Source organism: Fusarium graminearum, chromosome 2 (assembly GCF_000240135.3).
Source record: "Fusarium graminearum PH-1 chromosome 2, whole genome shotgun sequence".
NCBI classification, from domain to species: Eukaryota; Fungi; Ascomycota; class Sordariomycetes; order Hypocreales; family Nectriaceae; genus Fusarium; species Fusarium graminearum.
Window position 1 is genome coordinate 5,645,447 of NC_026475.1, and position 18,348 is coordinate 5,663,794.

The following is an 18,348-nucleotide window of genomic DNA, read 5'->3' on the forward strand; positions in this document are numbered from 1 at the left end:
CCTTTGCGACGTGACTCAACTCGATTAAATCTTTCATTTCTTCTCAATTGCGATTGACTCTCGGTTAGAGGCGGCCTGTCTGTTGATAAGATATCTGATAAGATAGAAGTTTAGATTCTGGACAAGATACGCGATAAGATATGTGATAAGATAGACGATAAGATAATGGTATCGCTCCTGAGAATGCTACATGCAATGTGTGAAACGTACCTAGGGTTGAACGCTGCTTCGTATTTGACATGTGTATCAATTAACAGCCAATTGCGTAAGCTTTTATGTGTTTTTCTTTTAAATAAGTGAAAAGGGGAACTGGTGGCCGATAAACAAACATAACACTTTGGACATCCATTCTTGTCTCTTACCCAGTAGAGTCAAATACAAACCATTGAAGCAACATCATTCTCGAATGGGCATGCTAACGAAAAAGGAAAATAAAACCCAGAGTATCCGAATAATTTGGTCTAACGGTCCGATACACTAAAAGACTTATAAAATGATCTATAAAGAATAGGAGAACCCTGCATCAAGCAGTACTTATAAACAGAGAGAAAGTACCAGTTGTAGGGTAAGAGTTCCTAGGAGGCATGTCTTATCGCTAATGACGTCACTGATAATGAGCTTGCATAGAATAATGCAATATTAATTATCCACAGTTATGCTCCAGTGGGCAAGCATTTCATTGCATCCTTGCACAATTCACGATTTGCAGAACATATCCATGAGCTTACTCACAGATCATCAATCATACTGCACCGTAACTCCCGGCTTCTGATTCGTCTCGTTTCTGAGTTTGTCTTATCTCGGGCCCTTAGCTCCGGTACGGAAAGGCCCGGTGCTGATGATAGGCTATGGCTTGTCAGACACAGTCGTCGATGCGAGAGGGTGACACAAATCACCCCGACATTCTTCTCCCTCGTGTATGCAGATCGACCAAGAAGAACTGGCGTAAAGTGTCCATCGACATCGGAGATCGGCATCCGAACCTAGGCAATCGGGATAAAGTTGACTCGTCAACCGTTCTATCTGCTTACGGTCTAACTGGTGTTTATGGTGACAGCGGGCGAAAGGCTTCGGTTAGTGAATCAGGAATTGACAGACATGTATAGAGTATCATCATTATCGTTGCATGGATATGCATTACCTATGCCCTCTCTCTTACAGGGATCGCCCTTTTCATTCCGTGCTAACAGCTCATGTTTCCCAGGTCTCCAACTTCAACTGCCATTTGCCCCACGAAATGGACAAAGATTACGCCATGATCAAGTCACAAATATGACAGCAAAGGTTCGTACCGTTCGGATCAAACGGGCACGAGTAGACTAGCTCAAGCCTCTTTCTCCTCTTCTCTCCGGTATTAGTACATTGTAATTCTGCATTCCCGGAGTCATAATGTCATTGACTTTGGAATCAATTGACTTTCGGCGATGCATCTGATATTACTGTCTCGCCTTTCTCAATTGTTGACGGCATCATTACAGCATCTATTCTGTGTTGATTGCTGTTTTGTATGACGCGACATGATTTATAATGTTCTTTATAGTACGCATCATAGTGGATATTGTTAAATGTAGGCACTGTAAGTTGAGCGATCAGTTCTGTAGTATCCGATGAGCCGACAGGTACAGTCTTCAACTAGATAAAATGCTCGTCCTGGTTCCGAATAATATTCTTTTTTTTATGTAGTACACATTCTTCAAGATCTATCTCATTACAAGCCATGTCGACAAAATCCGTCTTGCGAAGCGTAGCTCTGCTCGCTATTGCAGGTACTTCCTATGCTGCCCCTTTCGTATCAGAAGCACAGACGACTGTCTCTTCATCCGGCGTCGTTGCGCCCATCAGACCTTATAGCGATGTGACTTCTCACGGCCCCTACACCGGAACACCCACCACCACAGGTGCTGTGTCGACTACCATTCTTGCGTCCGCTATTCCTGAAAGCCCACCTCCTCCAGGCTCTTACGACTACCCTGCCGATGGCAAGCTTCATGCTCCCCAGCCTGCTCCCTACACTCCCGATGGCGGTGTCGGCACCAACGGTTCTGCGCCCGTCTACCGTGTCCAGAGTGACTTTGACTACCAGTCTCTTGCACTCGCGCTGTACCAGGAATGGATTGAGCTTGATCTCTTCCGCTGGGGTCTAGCTACTTTCTCCAAAGAGGAGTGGGAAGCCTACGGTATCGGTGCTGAAGATCGATTCTTAATCGAGTATATGGCTGAACAGGAGATTGGTCATGCTACTGTCATTAGCAACATGCTTGGTCCTCAGGCTCCCCAGCAATGCACATACAACTATCCCGTCTCCAACGTCCCAGAGTTCATCGACTTCAACCAGAAGCTCACTCGCTGGGGCGAGTCTGGTGTGTATGGCTTCCTGCCCCATCTCAACTCTGGTCCCGCAGCACAGTTGTTGCTCCAGAGCATCACTATCGAGGCGCGTCAGCAGTTGATCTTCCGACAATTCGGCGGCAACTTCCCCATGCCGGAGTGGCACACCCCTGGCATTCCTCAAAGTTGGGCTTGGACTCTTCTTGCTCCTTATATCTCCAGCTGTCCCGCCGATCAGACTCGTCTTGTTTGGCAAAACTTCCCATCTCTGAATATCCTCAATCAGCCCAACCCTGCTCGTATCGACGGATCCAACGTCTGGAACGAGACCACTGGCGGCTATGCCAACACTTTGTCAACTGCGGATGTCAAGAAGGATGAGCTTTGCGTTAACGCTACAGACAAGACTCTTGACTGTCCCGCTGCCATCACCAACAATCGCAGCATTCCCCTCTCCTATCCTGGCCGCCAGGTCTTCTTGAACTGGGACGCCCCAGGCCAAGCTGTCGGCCCCAACAACAGCTACATCACATCAACCAACGTCAAGGCTCCCAAGTTTGCCGCTTGGGTGTCTCAGCTCAATGTGACTTACTCGCCCCTTCAGAACGTCAGCCTCGAGGACCGAACTGCCTATACCATCCAGCCCAACGTTTCCACATGGATGGGTGATCCTGCTATCAACAGCACCATGTTCCTTGCCTTGACCGACACTGATCTTTACGTTACACCTTACAACCTCACCATGCTCAACCCTCACGTCGCTGCTCTCGCTGTTTACCAGGCTGGTTAAATGTGACAAAAGGAATCATATTGTGGTGGAAGGATGCTTTCGAATTCAAGCTTGTACAATGGTGGATATGGCTTAATACCTAATTATGTAACTCTGTTCTATGTATTACATCACGAGTCGATGGAATCTGCAATATCATCTTAACTGTTCTTTCCAAGCAATGTGCATTTTGATGTAAAGGTTCATTCTTATCTATGCTGAAAAAACTAAAAAAAATCTCGTGCCGTAAAACATCAGATATCATCATAAGTATACAATCCTTCCTCCAAACCCTTGATCTGTAAAGCCAACAGCTTAGAGAAATACCGACACATGGCCAAGTTTCCACCATGGAACCAAAATCCTGGAAGTCCACTCTTCTGCCAAATAGTTCTCATCTCACCCTCCTCATTGAAACCCCAAACATCATTCACCTTATCGGCAACGGCATCACCAAACATGGTTCTCGACTGCGTTCGCATGTTCTGGTATCCCGTCGCGAATACAATCTCGTCAGCCTCCAACTCCGTGCCATCGGCGAATCGAAGACCGTGAGGAAGCACAGTCTCAATCTCCTGTCCGTGCTTCACTTTGATCTTGCCGTCGGCGATAAGTTGTGATGCTCCGACGTCGATGTAGTAGCCTCCTCCGCGCTGGAAATACTTCATCAAGAGTCCTGCAGCATCTGGACCGGCGTCCACCTTGAAGCCGGCACGGTCGAGGCCGTCAAGAAGATCCTTGTCACATTCGGCTTGCTTCTTGGTGGTTTCAACAGAGAGGGCTTTGAAGACGGGGATGGGAAGTCCGTGAATGAGGAGATCGGCATCGTCGACGGGAGGACCATCTTCGCTGTAGACACCCTTGAGTCCGATATCGGTGATTGCCTTTGAGGAAACGACGTGGGTGGTAGATCGCTGGACCATTGTCACATGGTAGCCCTTCTCAAGGAAGTCCTGGGCAATATCGTGTCCTGAGTTGCAAGAGCCTACAACGATGGCCTTCTTACCCTGACTGTTCTCCTTTGCACCAGAAAACTCAGACGAGTGGCAAAGACGATCACCCTTGAAGTCGGAAATGCCCTTCATATCGGGCATGTTCTTCTTTCCAGAGTGACCAGTAGCCTGAATGATGTGACGAGGGTGGAGTGTTCGCTTCTCAGTTGTGCCATCGTCGTTCTTCCTCTCAACAGTGACAGTCCAAGTCTTGGTAGCCTCGTCCCACTTGGTGTCGATAAGAGATGTCTTCATCCAGATGTTGAGTTCAAGAAGGGTAGCATATGCCTCAAAAAACTGAGCCAGTTTGTCCTTTGGTGTGAAGATTGGCCATTGAGGCGGGAATTGGAGGTATGGCATGTGATCATACCAGACCGGGTCGTGAAGGACGAGCTGGTGATATCGCTTTCGCCAGTTGTCACCCACACGGTCATTCTGGTCAATTGCCAAGGCTTCGACGCCCAGCATCTTAAGTCGGGCAGCAGCAGTGAGACCAGCCTGGCCAGCACCTGGGATTGTTAGCGATAAAGAGCAATTGTTTGAGTAAGAGTAGCTTACCAATGATAAGAACAGGTGGGTCGTCTTTCTTGAATTCGGCTGTCTCGGCTCTTCGCTGAGCCCAGTTCTTTCGACCAGGCATACCGCCATGCTCGACGCCACGAGGTCGATGGTCATTGACAGTTTCTTCATGGCCTTTGAGATCATTGATGCGTGTGTAGAATGTGAAAATCTTCCATTGCCCGTCGACCTCTGCCAATCGCGCAATGCCCAATCCTGTACCCAAAACGGTCTCGATCGTGAAGAAGAATTGAATACCTTGCACCTCACCCTTGCCATCGATGGGGATGGCTTGAGGCTTTCTCAATGCAGAGGTCGTATCGAGACCGATTTTGGCCAAGCGAAAGCCATTCTTTGATTCGGAAGATGTCTTTAGAAATGACAAAATATTGCTTGGACCTTGGACTGTTCGGAAAGACCAAGTAAGCGCAAGGTGGTCGCGCCAGAAGCCATCGTCTGTGAAGAGTTGGGATAAAGCGGGGTAGTCTTTGCTCTGTAACGCCTTGTTGAACGCGTTGACTACGCTGGTGGCAATTTCTTGCGGGTCGGAACTTGTGGGCTTTGGCGAGGCAGAGGGGAATTTGGCTGGGATGATGTTGGTAGAGCCTGGGACTGCCCACGCACGGGAAGTACGAGGGATAGATTGAGGAATGATATCGCCCATGATGAAGTCCGTTAGTTAAGTTGACAAGAAGATGGTAATGAAGAGGGATAGAGTTTGTTGACTGAACTGAGGGGAAGATCTGTCCTTATGTATTGTGTTGTCTTTGCATGCAGCAGCTTGTGAGACATAGCCAATCTGTACTGTAGAGTTTAGAAGCCCTGGCCTCAACCCTCTCGGCACTTTGACCTCAGATAATTGCAATATCTCAGCAATTCTATTGGACTCTCCAGTGAGGCTGTTGCACTGTTTCGTCAACTTACCTGACCTTTCCCCACGTTTCGAAGCAAATCTACTGCTAAATTGGGTCTACTGAGGATCATCCCCCGCTTACGCTAGCTGTAACCATCATTAACGCAAACCACCCCGCACTTGAACGCCGACTTGATGGACAGACTGCGGTTCCGACGGGAGCTGCTTTGCGGAGACGGGTCCGGATGGCCTTTGCGGAGGCGGTTGCGAACGTGGAGGACTGGGGATATGTCAATAGTATTTATTTCGGAGGAAGGGATGGGTTGGAGATCCAACTAGTTGCTGAGAGGCGAACGAAGAATTGGGCATTAGTATCTGTCTCTCATCACTTCAGCGCTTAACCCACTGTAACTTTCGTCAATACACACTGTTACATAGCACTGTTGTACAAGGTGCAGGCTCAGCTCGGCGACCTCCTGAGATCAGACGCACCATCTTGACTGAGTCACATGCCTTTCATCAAGTTTCATCCATATATTGAGTCGCACACTCACAAACAGTCTTTCACAAGTATCAAAGACGTCGAGATGAGGCTCTGTGTATCCCAACGTCATCATGTAAGCTAGTTGCCCATTTCGGACTTGTGAACAAAGATGACTTGTAGTTCAAGCTGACAATCGCTTGGCAATTCTCCGACGCGCATCCTAGTTTGGCACCATTCAGCGATCCCATCTGACATATGCGAATTGTGGTGGATGCTTTGTTAAGCTGATATTGACCCGTGGCGTTGTATACTACATTGAGAAAGGAAATATCTTCATCCATTCGTTCTTTATACTGGCTGAGTAACCTCAGCGTAATTGATCTTGGAAGAATTGGAAAATAGGGTTTGATGGACTGGATTTGTTCATTGATTTCAGCTACATGTAAATGAATGTTTTATCGCTTGCCCATTGAGACGAGATGAGGGAATCGCCATTGACTAATGAATGGTGAAATACCACAGCTTAGGAGAACCTATTTCTATGGATTTGCAGTCATCCATCACCCATCATGCATTTTTGCATAGGTTCTAGAAAATACAGAACCTAATTTGACCAGTATTGAATAAACCTTTACTGACTTTCAAGAATTTTCGTCGACTATATCTCGCCTTGATTTAACGGAAATATCCCGTTCAGTGTCATTTATATATGACTTCACTTCACATTACTAATGTTCAAGGGATAAGTGACGAAATAAATTGGTCTTGTTCTATAGATTGGGGGGTTGCCCAGGTGAATGAGAGTTGCGAGTATGAAAATAGTTTGTCACGAGGCAACTATACTACATCAACTAACTCATGAACTTGGGTAGCGTATACCGTAAAAATGCTTCTCTTCTATTTGCCTATCTGGGTATAACACAATGACAGAGTCAAGATTATGTTCTCTTATAGTTATATTTACTAGTCATAAATCTTTATGGCATATGCTACCCTATTTCATGAGTTGATGTGGTAGACCCTAATACCCTTGTCCTTTGTAACATGGGCCTTCATTCTTGGTGGTCTTCGTGACAGATCCCAGGAGTCTAAGAGGCCCAGGATGTCAAGTGAATGGATAAGGAAACAACCATTATCGTTCTCGCTTAATCTTGCTGCTTTCGCCTTCTCATTCATTCGTCCTACTCTCATGCAGTGTTACACTATCATGACGTTTACACGTCCGGATATTACTCCGGCAATCAATATTATGCAAGCATGCATCGGTGAATATATCTTGTAGGAGAATTTGGTCCGTCAGTTATCATTGGTACCCTTACGATCAAGGGTTCTCTGCATGTATTGGAAATATCGCTGCCTTGTCGACCCCGCCATGACAAAGAAGCACGATCCACTGTGATCTCAGGGTCCAAATCGACATTCTCACTACAAAAACCTAATTCCTAGTTCCCATGTTGATAATTCGCTGAGGAATGCTATACAAGAATATTTGTTCCCTCCCCGTCGTACTCAAACTGGGTCTAATTGCTGAGCAAGCTGTTGACTACAGCTGACTAAACCTTGCACAGAGTGGGGAGAAGGTATTCAAGAAGGTATAGCTTCATGATGACAAACCGGTCTAAACAGCTTACAAGCGTATGACAATACACCCACTGGCAAGCGGGCCGCATATTATGCATATTCGTATCTTACTGTGGCTGCAAAACTGTTGTAAGTGGCTTTTGTGCGATAGCATATCAGAGCCTCAGACTCTTTAGCCAATATGCGTCTCTATACGTTCGGCCGCTGAGTCGGATTCAAAATCCGACTCTGCATTGGACCCTTGATGCAGTGTATGGAATACATGGGAACTGGAACAGGGACATGGTTATGGGAGAAAAGCAGAATTCTATGCGCGTATAGGAAAAACATTGAGTATATAAGGCTGTATTCATGCCCAGATCTAAAAGGTTATTCGACAGGGTCAAACAGCCATCTCAGCAGATTCAGTACCTCCAGAAAGCCCATCTCTCTCCAAAAACCGACAATATGAAGTTCACTTCCATCTTCACCGCCGGCCTTCTGTCTGCTTCTGCCCTTGCCAAGCAAGCTGCTTACAAGTACGAGCGACTTGACAAGGACGATGCTGTAAGTAGCTTCTTGAACAGTTCCTCCACTGTATGCTAATATATACAGCTTCTCCTCGTTGTCGACATCCAGGAGGGTCTCTACCAATTGACTCGCGATTGGGACCCTACTCTGTACCACCACCAGTCTATGGCCCACGCTGCCATTGGCAAGGCTTTCGACATGCCCGTCATCCTGACCACTTCCGCTGATCAGGGTAAGTTTGTTCCACACAATAAAAACTACATATTCTAACAATCCCAAGGCCCCAACGGTCCTCTCATGCGTGAGATCCGCCAAATGTACCCCAAGGCTCCCCTTGTCCAGCGTCAAGGCCAGGTCAACGCTTGGGACAGCGAAGAATTCCAGCAGGCTGTCAAGGCCACCAACAAGTCCCAGATCATCCTCGCTGGTATCACCACCGATGTCTGTACCACATTCCTCGCCCTGTCTCTCCGTGACGCAGGCTACTCTGTCTGGGCCAACATTGAGGCTTCCGGTACCACCACTCCTCTCATCCGCGATGTTTCCAACGACCGCATGCGCGACGCTGGTGTCCAGGTTGTCAGCTTGTTCTCCATCATTTGCGAGTTGATGAGGGATTGGCGCAACACCCCCGGTTCCAAGGAGATCTACCCTTGGCTCGGACAGTACTTCCCCATCGCTGGTTACATGGCTCGCGGTCATGCTGCCGCTATCGCCAACGGTACCATCCAGCCTGGTGAGGAGGGATACCTTAACTACCCTTAATTTTAAAAGTTAGATGGTGATGAAGGCTGTCAGAAAAACGAAAGAGGTGGTTCACTTTGCAATTGCCCTTATCAGCACAGGCAGACAGACAGTCGTCAAATTGCAGCAGGAGTAGTGCCAGCTGGAAAACATGTCCTGGGCTAGTCTCAAGTTACATAGACTCTACTTTTTCTTAGTCATTATTTGGCTCCCATTTTACAATAGACTCAATATATATTGGATTAAAATCAAATTACGTTCATGAAGACACGTACAAACCCGACTATAAAAACATTGGGTACTATTAAACAGACTCTCATGAACGACACAGCTGATATAATTACAGAATTCGGAAGCAGTGAGTTCCGGTGGCATAGCTGGGCATCAAATAGGTGAACTTGCAGTATGCTCAGGCAGGAATACGAAGGACTTAGGCATATAACCGGTCATATGCAGCCACCACGTTGATCCCCTCAACTTGGATTGGCCCACCACTTATCAGCTCAGCTCAGCCAATACCACATCACACCATGATCTGATTGAGCACGTTACCACCATCCATTTCATTGTATAAGGATTGCCACAGGAGGGGGCTATCTCACCTTGATTCTGCCACAGTTTCGTTTCCTGTCCGTTGGGACTTCCGAAAGAAATTGACCCAACGTCGTCTACCATGGCATCAAATAATACAATCCCGCTTACAATGAAGGCCGCTCAATGGCGCACGATCAGAGGCGGAATCGAAAAAAACCTGAAGTTAACCGTCAATGCCAAACTCCCGGAAGACTCCCACAGTCTAGCAAACGGTCACACGCTTGTCAAAGTCGCGTACGCATCAGTCAATCATCTAGATTATAAAGTTGCCGAGATGCCATTGGCAAGCCTGCTATTTACCAAGCCTGTTACACCAGGTCTTGACTACTCTGGAACAGTTATATCCACTACACTTGAAGATTTCGGGGCCGGGGAACGTGTCTTTGGGAGAACCGAGTTGCCGACCGGTGGAACTATGGCAGAGTATGTTGTAGTTGGGGAGGAGGGTTTGGCCGCGGTGCCAGATGGAGTGTCTTTAAGGGATGCGGCATGTATTGGAATTTGTGGAGCAACTAATGTGCAATACCTTGCATCCGTCATCAAACCGGGAGACAAGGTCTTCATCAATGGTGGCAGCGGTGGTGTCGGTACATTTGCGATTCAAGTTGCGAAGGCTTTGGGGTGTTCACATATTACAACTACTTGTTCAGCCTTGAATGCTGAGTTCTGTCGTGCTCTTGGGGCTGATGAGACCATCGATTACAAGTCTGAAGACGTGTTGACCATGTTAAAGAACAGGGAGGAGCAGTTTGATCTGGTCTATGACACAATCTTTGGCAACCCCAGTCTATACTGGCAATCACATCACTACCTCAAACCGGAAGGATCCTACATCTGCGTTGGCTTCCCACCCATCTTTCAGTTCATCAGGACTCTTATATGTATCAAATTGCTACCTCGATGGTTGGGTGGTGGAAAGAGAATATTTAAATTTCAGTCAGTCGTTGCGAATCGGCAGGACTTTGAACAGATGGCTGAATGGATTAGGCAAGGAAAGGTGAAGGTTATTGTCGAGGAGGGGTTTGTCTTGGAGGATGCGGGCAGGGCCTATGCGAGTTTGAAAGGAGGCAGGTCCAGAGGAAAGATAGTGGTTCGCATTAGCGGAGAACCTGATGGTGAACAGTGAAGTACTCGAGATTGGACCATCAGATAGGACGATGTGTGTTGGGCAAAGGAGGATACGATTTGATGCAGTGGGATATTTAAGATTAATGAGTAGGTTATCAAGAGCATCTTTTGAGGACATAAATTGCGCTGCCCTTGGATGCAAAACATACCAGCTACAATAAGAGAGGTTTACCTCAATCATATCATGCTGACGCCTAAACCAAAGACAAAAATGACCAACTCCATCCACTTCGTTAATTATATACATGCACCCAACCTGAACCTAGAGCACAAGTGCCTGGTCATTCAAGTTCATAAACATCTCATTCCAAGTCATCGTCTCGTTAGGCGCTCGTTTCCAAATATCTTCCAAAACCGCGATTACCGAATGAACAGATGCGAAGCGAATCTCGTCGTATATAAACCCCGCGAATGTGCGAACCATCTTTTGTTCTTTAGGGCATTGTGAGTGTGCACCTGCGATGCAAATAGGCAGAACCGCGCAGTTGAGAACCTTGGAAGGCTTTTGAATACTGAAGATACTGTCGAGGCAGGATTGGGTGTGTTGCTGTACGAGAGGATGGTTCACCGGGAGGCCACAGACAGCGCGGTACAGGTAGATTAATGCTGCGTGTTGAAATAGGCGCACAAGACTGTATGCTTGCGCCGATTCTTTGTCACACTCGATTGGTGGTTGATTGACAGGCGAAGCTCGCGGTGATGATACATCTTCCACGGCGAGCGGAGCATAGGTAGGTCGAAGAGCGGCTTCATAAACACGAACTCTTTCGATGGAGAATTCTTCGGTCATGTTTGTTGTTGACTGAATGTAAAACGCCATGCTGGACATTTCCTGGAATACTGTTGATAATGAACAGTACCCCTGCGTGTCTCGTCCCCACCAGACTGGACCTCGGTCCACCACTTCCCAGATCGTAGGTGGGAAAGATGGAGGCTGGCCTGTCAATATCGCTCTCGTGAGATCGGTAGTCGCAAATTCGGATAGCATCATGTGAAGAGGATCTTGTCCTGTCCCCAGGACCGCTGTCATGCCACCCAACTGGTTAATGATAGCCAGCACTCCATCTCTGTGACTTGACGTTGATGACGATGTCGGCGCGCACTCGAGGAACCCGTCGTTGAAATAAAGTAGCAGTACCGCAAAAAGTAGCGTCTGCAAGGATCCATTGTCCTTGGAGCAACAACCGTCAACTTCCGCCCTCAGCGCAGCCAAACACTCGGCCCTCTTAACATTGAGAATACTCCTGCTATTCCTTCCATCTTGTAACCACCGATGAGAGTCCGCAAGAACACATGTAGCAAGAAGCACAACGCGATGCCGCAGTGCAATTATGGTTGGTGGGGCACATGGTTTTGTTGATGTCGTGAGCAAGGGCCAGAAACGGCCGTGAAAGTAATCCAGGGACCGCTTTTCATAGACAGCGAGAGAGCCAGCAAGTTGCTCATCTGCCGTAGCGATTTGGTAAATGGCCGGCACCGTGACAGCGGGCCGAGTGCTCCAACGGATGAGACGCTGGTTGTAGTCGCATGCCGCGCCAACTTTGACACAGCGGGAGCAGGTCGGTTTGGCGAGGTCGCACTTGATACGTCGCTTTTTGCAGGGCCAGCACGAGCCTTCCACGACGCGAACACGCGCTTTGGGTGCCTTTACGGATGTGACTTGTGTTTCGGTAACCATTGCTGATGATGAACTAATGCAAAGCGAAAAAAGGGGATAGAAGGACTGAGTTTGGGTTGGGTAAAAACTCGTCGTGATATGGTTTGGCCTCGGTCGCGCTTTGTTCCTTTAGCTGCATCCTAGGGGCGATCATGGACCGGATGTATATAAGGCACAGCAGAACAAGGAGTCAAGGGTCCCACTGAAAAGCAGAGCCCCCTTTTAATCCAACAGTATCGTAGTTAGATGTGAACGGGTGAGTGGTAAGGCGACAAAAAGGGTTTCGTTTCCTTACCAGTCACAATCTGTCAGACTGCCGTGTTCGCGGGGAAGCGACACATAAATCCAACCAGGTCCAGGCCCGTTGCCAGCCAAAAGACTCCTCCGCAATTTACGCCCCGCTTGAGAATGGGCAATCTAGTTGCCATCTTGGGCATAGATCCGCGATACCATGACTCGTCGTGACTGGTCGAGCCTCAGTCTCCAGCGGAGATGCCGGGTATAATTTCCGGAGGAATGACCGGCTTTAGACCGGCCGAGTTATTGGTCAGAACATCGAGAGTTAAGACACTAATAATTGTCAACTCGGCCGGGAACTCGAGACTGAGACTTTGAGAGGCAATGTGTATTATGAGATGCAAGGTTTCCCGTGTTCTAAAGTGTTTTGAGGCAAGCTCTGTCATTTTGTGCCATGACTCGACAGACACTGGACTCAGGGGATCTGAACCATGTTTCGGTCGAGATCTCGATCTCCGGATACGGATATTTGCCATCCGGCCGACAAGTCAGGTGACATTTTCAGAAAGCCATTTTGACTTTAATTCCAATTGTTCCTTTCTTATAATAGTTAGGTCTAACAGCATGCTCAATCTCATTCCAATGAAACCAATCGTGCCGTCTAGACCAGGTGGGCTGTATCTACCCTGAATGTATGAGTTGAGTTGACACATTGTCATGGATAATGTTTCTTGCCAGTGACCTCGACGTTGTAGGTATCGTTTCCTTTATTATCATTTTGTAAAAAAAAAACATCTTATAAGTAAGGATTTATGGCAAAATGATACTTGAGGGTCAAGCTAAGTATCTACCGCTGCAATCTCCTGCACACATCTCATCAGTACGCTACTGTTTAAACTCATGAAATAAAGCAACGCCCATGGATGCCAGTAGTACTACAATGCTACTACAGCCTTAACTGGCTGATAACTTTAAAATAACTTGACGTCTTTGCTGAACCAGCTCTTGTCTCAATACACATTTTCTTCAAGATCCTCTATCTACATTAACAAGCTGACGCATAAGGTAATTAATCTCTGAATTTAGTCCTCATTATGACACAAGGTACCTCTCTGGATCTAGGTAGTTATGGATTGTCTTCGAGAATGTGGAAGGGTTCTAATACCAGATAACGTAGTTCAGATATTGTTAGCACCTCCTTAGCAGCTAGTAACATCAACTCTGTAGCGACATGAAATAACTTGCTCAATATTATTTCGTGGCGGTTGCATTTTGTCTGTGCCTCATAGTTGGTGAGTCTGTGGCGTCGGTCTGGATCAACAGCAACAAGACGCACTTCTCACTGTGCCGAAAGATGTGACTAGAGATCTAATACACACGGCACTGAAAGTCACTAGATGTCTCGATAATTTTTCAAGGACATAGCTTGTTTAAGCCATTTGACATTTATCATAACTCAAATATGTATCGTAAGGATGTATGTACAATGAACACTGAGAATACACTTTCTTTTTAATTCAACCAACACCTTAGTCAAGGCGAGGTAGGTCTCCCTTCTCCTGAGCCTCTTCAACAAGCTTGTTGTAGACCTCAACCTTCTCCTCGTACTCTTTAACAAGGTCCTCATCTCTCTTGCCAGGTGTAGCATCGTCTCCGCCAAAGGCTCTGACAGCAGCGTAGTAGACATCGGCAAGACCTCTGCAGACACCAGAAACACTCGAAGATTGACATTGGAAGTACAAACTGTAAAACTCATTAGCAACCTGTTGTTAGGTTATGGATCGTTGGTTTACTCACTCGGTCTTGAAGTTGCTGTCGATACGGGCCTTGCCGCTCACTGTGAAGCGGTTCTGGGCGCGGTAGTTGTGGTAGCCAAAGTCGTGACGGTTGCAAGCGGGGACGAAAGGGAAGCCGAATGGGTTGTCGGGGGACGAAGTGCAACCATCAGAGGTCCAGTCGACAGTGGGAGGATCGCGGGCGTTGCGACGAGCAGTGAATTGTGGGAGTGTAACGCTGAAGAGGAGCTGGTCTGTCACTGTGTTCACGCTCTGGCGCTTTGAGATGGATGCATCTTCGCCTGTTGGTAGAGCGAGGACTACTGGAAGGACGGAGAGAACTGTAGCGATGAACTTCATCTTGATATGATAGAGATAGTTGATGAAGAAGGGAGGATTCAAGATTGTACACCGTTGTCAAGATGTTGAGCAGGAGGCTTTAACTTGGACAGCTAGGGAAAGTGCTTTGTTGTAGAACCTTCCCTCATGACGCCGTCAACAACTATTTATATGTCTTTTGGGCACCTATTACAAAAGCCATTCTGCAACTCTAGCATTCATGCATTATAACGGTTGACTGTCTCCAGCTGTGGTGCCAAGGCTACAAGTCGAATTGGCTACCTGCCTAATGGAGTAATGATCTCTACTGACAGCGCGAATTCCAAGGTCACGCACCAGCTTTCACTCAACTGATTTGCTACACATCGGTAGTGCGCGGCAGTACCTTAATTCTTAGTTGCCGACCTGCTTGTTTAAGCTTACTAGAATACATGGATGCCATCTTGTTCGTGGTGTCAATCGTGGGCCTAATTGGATAGCTTGGAGTCTTGGTAGATGCGGGGACGATCAAATTGCCGCTCGGGTTCTGAAATAGGAAGATTGGCCGATGGGCGAGTGGAAACGGACAAATGACATGCTGCAACAAGATGTTGTTGTTCAGAATCAAGGAATCGGCAAAATGCGTGCAATTCAGCTTCCGTTTTAAAGTTAACATACATCGAGACTGGCAGTTGACATGTGAATCTGGGTGTACGCTACTGCTCCTCGTTCTCTGCATATATGAAATTCGCAGCTTTATAGTATGGTTAGCCCAGCCAAATCCAACCTTTATATGTGACCAAACTTACCAACAGGAGCAAGACCATTTTGAAGCGCCCACTCACGAACTCCATGTCCAGAATCCTTTGAGCCCCAATGCTCCCTTTCTTTCGGTTTAGTTAGATGGAGTTTCTCAGTCGTTCCGTTGGCTGCGATGAATGCAAAGAAGACGTAGCGGTGCTTTCCCGTTTTTGGCGGCGGAGCGGGAGCTTTATACTTGATAATATCTTTCAGTTTATGTTTCGATGTCGTTGATGAAGGACTCATCCTTCCAGTCGCAATCCAATGGCAGAACTCGGACCATTTAGGGTCGTCTCTAGATGGTGCGTCCGGATCAGTGAGAACGACGACATATGTGGCATGCTTCTTCAGAATTGTTTCGAGTGAATCATCTGACTCAACCCTGTCAAGATGGACTTTTGGCGCCTTTTTCAGATGTTTTGGTTTGAGAGTATTGCCAAGATCAGCCGAGTCGTGTTTCCATGACGCGCGGAACCCAAGAGCGGGGGGGAAATCATCAATAACGGTCGGAATGATCTCAGCTTCTAGGAGTCTAAAGATGTTAGCTGTGATGAGTGACAGGAGGCTTTGGACCCTTGTACTTGTCTCGGATTCGATTCAGGCCATCCCCGCTGGATCCAAGCACATGTTGTCCATTGCCGATGACGCTACCAAACTGTGCGGCAAATAGTAGTGAATATCGCCAGAGCATGTTGGAAAGAGTTTCAGTTTGTTGGATTGTGTTATTAGAAACAGTTCATGCAATGAAATCTTGTACCCAATTGATGTGATGGTGAAGAGTTTCGCATTGATATGCCCCGCAGTCAATCATGTTGTCATTATACCTGCCTTGCTATTGAAACGCTTCATGATGTCACAAATGCCTGCCACTGACGTGAGTGGAAAGTCGACAACAACCTTGAATATCTACAGTTGCCTACACATCTATTTGGTAAGATTTCATTCGTAGCTAAATATATACCTGAATTATGTGTAAATATTATCATCATAGGATCATGTCTTTCCCTAGATCAACACCTGGAATCATTAAGATCATTAAATCCAGTGTCAAACTTAGTTGAAACCTTCAGGCCAAAACTCCTCAAGCCACTCATAGGGGTCCTCAGGCTCATAAGCCAACTTCACCTCACCCTTGAACTTGGTGATGTTATCCCTCGTCTCATTGTACAAGGCGTACTTCTCATCAGGTCCGTTTCCGATATAGTAGGGAACGGTCTGCACATTGTTTCCAATCTCCTTGTCACAGATGCTTGTGACGTTGTCGATCTGAGCATTCTTGAGACGGAACTCATCACCAAAGTTGGGGTTGATCTGGAATGAGGTTAGTAGGATTCATATGGTAAATCGAAGTGATGACTAACAATTCCCATCCGAAGGCCATCTCTGGCAACGACGTTCTGGATGGTGGCGTTGCGCTTGGCTTGGTTGAGACAGTTGCCGCAGGACTGGTAGAATGTCCCGAAGCCCTCGGCGTAGAAGCCGGTGATGTTGTACTTGCCACCGAGAGAGTTGTCTTGGAAGATCTAAACATGTCAGTGTTGGTCGCCCAAAGATGCACTCAATACATACCTTGTCTGTGGCACTTCGGGCTCCACCTCCAATGACTCTCAGTTGTGTGTTGAGACCCTTGGATGTGAGGGCATCCTCGCAAACATCCTCCCACCAAACTGGGAACAATTAGTATAATTCTTGAATCAAAATATTGAACAGGATAGAACATACCATTCTCAACCCAAGCATCACCCAAAGCATGAATACCCTCAGCCTGATGCTTTCCAATAATGACGTTTCGGATAGTGGCTCCAGGCATCAAGTTGAAAACGGTATCAGCATCTGTACCCTCCGCCTGCTCATTGCAGCTTCCCTCTGGACGCTCATAACGCTTCATCTTGCCGTCAAACACCTCACCAGGCATGATGTACTTGGCGTTTTTGAAGACCACTGTCTCTTTGGCGACGGGGAACTTGGTGATGGGGAATGGGAATCTTGGTGGTGGTCTTTCGCTAAGATCGCCTTGTGTAGCGTCTGTGTCGCCCTGCTTGCCATCGCCGGTTTTGGATTGGCGGGTGTCGATGGCAGCGCCATGGGCAAGGGGAAGTAGGGACAGGAGGAGTGATGCCTTCATATTGGATGTGAGGGTAGTCTTTGTTTGAAGGGTGATTTTGAAAAGATATTGTGGTTCTTGTACCAGAAAGGATTCAACGTTGAAGGGTATAAGTTCCTTATATACATTTATTTCTTCTCAACAGTTATTCCTATGTACCCCAATATGTGTGATCCTGGACTCATATCATCAACAAATGTGTACGCACAGACGAGCAATATCTGCGGTGCTCGATCGCACAGCTCCAATGGCTTGGAAATGTAAGCGGGCTTAGTGTGCATCTCCATTAATCCCCGTCCCGGAAGCACTAAGATATTGGCGACATATCGGAGGAACTCCCTCCATGAATCATCTTCAACAAAATCCTGCTGGTTCCTTCTCCAATGCTTGGCATCTCGTGTATTTGACACAGAATCTGGGGATGCTTAACTTGTCTCTTTTCTTGGCGTTGAAGAACTGAACATTTTGTGGGGGAGGTTGAAAAGGCGGGGTGCATGGTTTTCTGGCCAGTAGAGAATCTAATTCGTGGAATACAGGTTTCTCCGTTATCTGCAACTTCTTCCATCAATCAACACGCGTATCGACGACAGGGGTAAGATTCCCCAGATCAGACAAGAGAACTAAAGTGAAATAAGCTCACCGATAAACTCATTAACGTGGCTGGTATAAGCTTAGATGCTCATGTGAGCCTAGAATATGCTTATTGACTCGTTCGAGGTACCGTTGCATCCAACGTTTGTGGGGTTGATCCATCCGTTGACAGGGGGTATTTGGGGGTGATGTAACGCCCCCAAACCTTGACATGAAAACATCTTGCACCTGGGAGCCTCGAGAGAATATGTCCTCAGCCCTCCGCTGCGATGTCTTAACAAGTGAAGTCGGAGTCTGTTGCGGTCAAAATCTCTGCCAGAGAGT

At 47.2% G+C, this 18,348-nt stretch overlaps 8 protein-coding genes across 8 annotated transcripts; 3 read left to right on the forward strand and 5 right to left on the reverse strand.

The window, feature by feature from the left end:
- Positions 1-1,717: 1,717 nt before the first annotated feature.
- FGSG_03916 (rds1 protein) lies at positions 1,718-3,118 on the forward strand (the record flags this gene model as incomplete). The annotated part of the gene is made up of 1 exon (XM_011323450.1): positions 1,718-3,118. One exon carries the CDS (start codon positions 1,718-1,720, stop codon positions 3,116-3,118), a length of 1,401 nt encoding a protein of 466 aa, XP_011321752.1.
- Positions 3,119-3,281: 163 nt separating this feature from the next.
- FGSG_03915 (uncharacterized protein) lies at positions 3,282-5,317 on the reverse strand. Its single transcript, XM_011323451.1, has 2 exons — positions 4,648-5,317; positions 3,282-4,598 (listed from the first exon to the last, which is right to left on the reverse strand). Exons 1-2 carry the CDS (start codon positions 5,309-5,311, stop codon positions 3,352-3,354), a joined length of 1,911 nt encoding a protein of 636 aa, XP_011321753.1. The 5' UTR covers positions 5,312-5,317; the 3' UTR covers positions 3,282-3,351.
- Positions 5,318-8,012: 2,695 nt separating this feature from the next.
- FGSG_03914 (uncharacterized protein) lies at positions 8,013-8,840 on the forward strand (the record flags this gene model as incomplete). Its single annotated transcript, XM_011323452.1, has 3 exons — positions 8,013-8,111; positions 8,160-8,307; positions 8,356-8,840. 3 exons carry the CDS (start codon positions 8,013-8,015, stop codon positions 8,838-8,840), a joined length of 732 nt encoding a protein of 243 aa, XP_011321754.1.
- A 652-nt stretch (positions 8,841-9,492) lies between these two features.
- Positions 9,493-10,539, forward strand: FGSG_03913 (uncharacterized protein; the record flags this gene model as incomplete). The annotated part of the gene is made up of 1 exon (XM_011323453.1): positions 9,493-10,539. One exon carries the CDS (start codon positions 9,493-9,495, stop codon positions 10,537-10,539), a length of 1,047 nt encoding a protein of 348 aa, XP_011321755.1.
- A 264-nt stretch (positions 10,540-10,803) lies between these two features.
- FGSG_03912 (uncharacterized protein) lies at positions 10,804-12,219 on the reverse strand (the record flags this gene model as incomplete). Its single annotated transcript, XM_011323454.1, has 1 exon — positions 10,804-12,219. The coding sequence occupies one exon, from the start codon at positions 12,217-12,219 to the stop codon at positions 10,804-10,806; it is 1,416 nt and encodes a 471-aa protein (XP_011321756.1).
- Positions 12,220-13,964: 1,745 nt separating this feature from the next.
- On the reverse strand, positions 13,965-14,570 carry FGSG_03911 (uncharacterized protein; the record flags this gene model as incomplete). The annotated part of the gene is made up of 2 exons (XM_011323455.1): positions 13,965-14,178; positions 14,233-14,570. The coding sequence occupies 2 exons, from the start codon at positions 14,568-14,570 to the stop codon at positions 13,965-13,967; spliced, it is 552 nt and encodes a 183-aa protein (XP_011321757.1).
- Positions 14,571-14,942: 372 nt separating this feature from the next.
- On the reverse strand, positions 14,943-16,020 carry FGSG_03910 (uncharacterized protein; the record flags this gene model as incomplete). Its single annotated transcript, XM_011323456.1, has 3 exons — positions 14,943-14,971; positions 15,338-15,861; positions 15,911-16,020. 3 exons carry the CDS (start codon positions 16,018-16,020, stop codon positions 14,943-14,945), a joined length of 663 nt encoding a protein of 220 aa, XP_011321758.1.
- Positions 16,021-16,382: 362 nt separating this feature from the next.
- Positions 16,383-17,454, reverse strand: FGSG_03909 (uncharacterized protein; the record flags this gene model as incomplete). The annotated part of the gene is made up of 4 exons (XM_011323457.1): positions 16,383-16,640; positions 16,724-16,852; positions 16,935-16,996; positions 17,088-17,454. The coding sequence occupies 4 exons, from the start codon at positions 17,452-17,454 to the stop codon at positions 16,383-16,385; spliced, it is 816 nt and encodes a 271-aa protein (XP_011321759.1).
- Between the last annotated feature and the right edge of the window lie 894 nt (positions 17,455-18,348).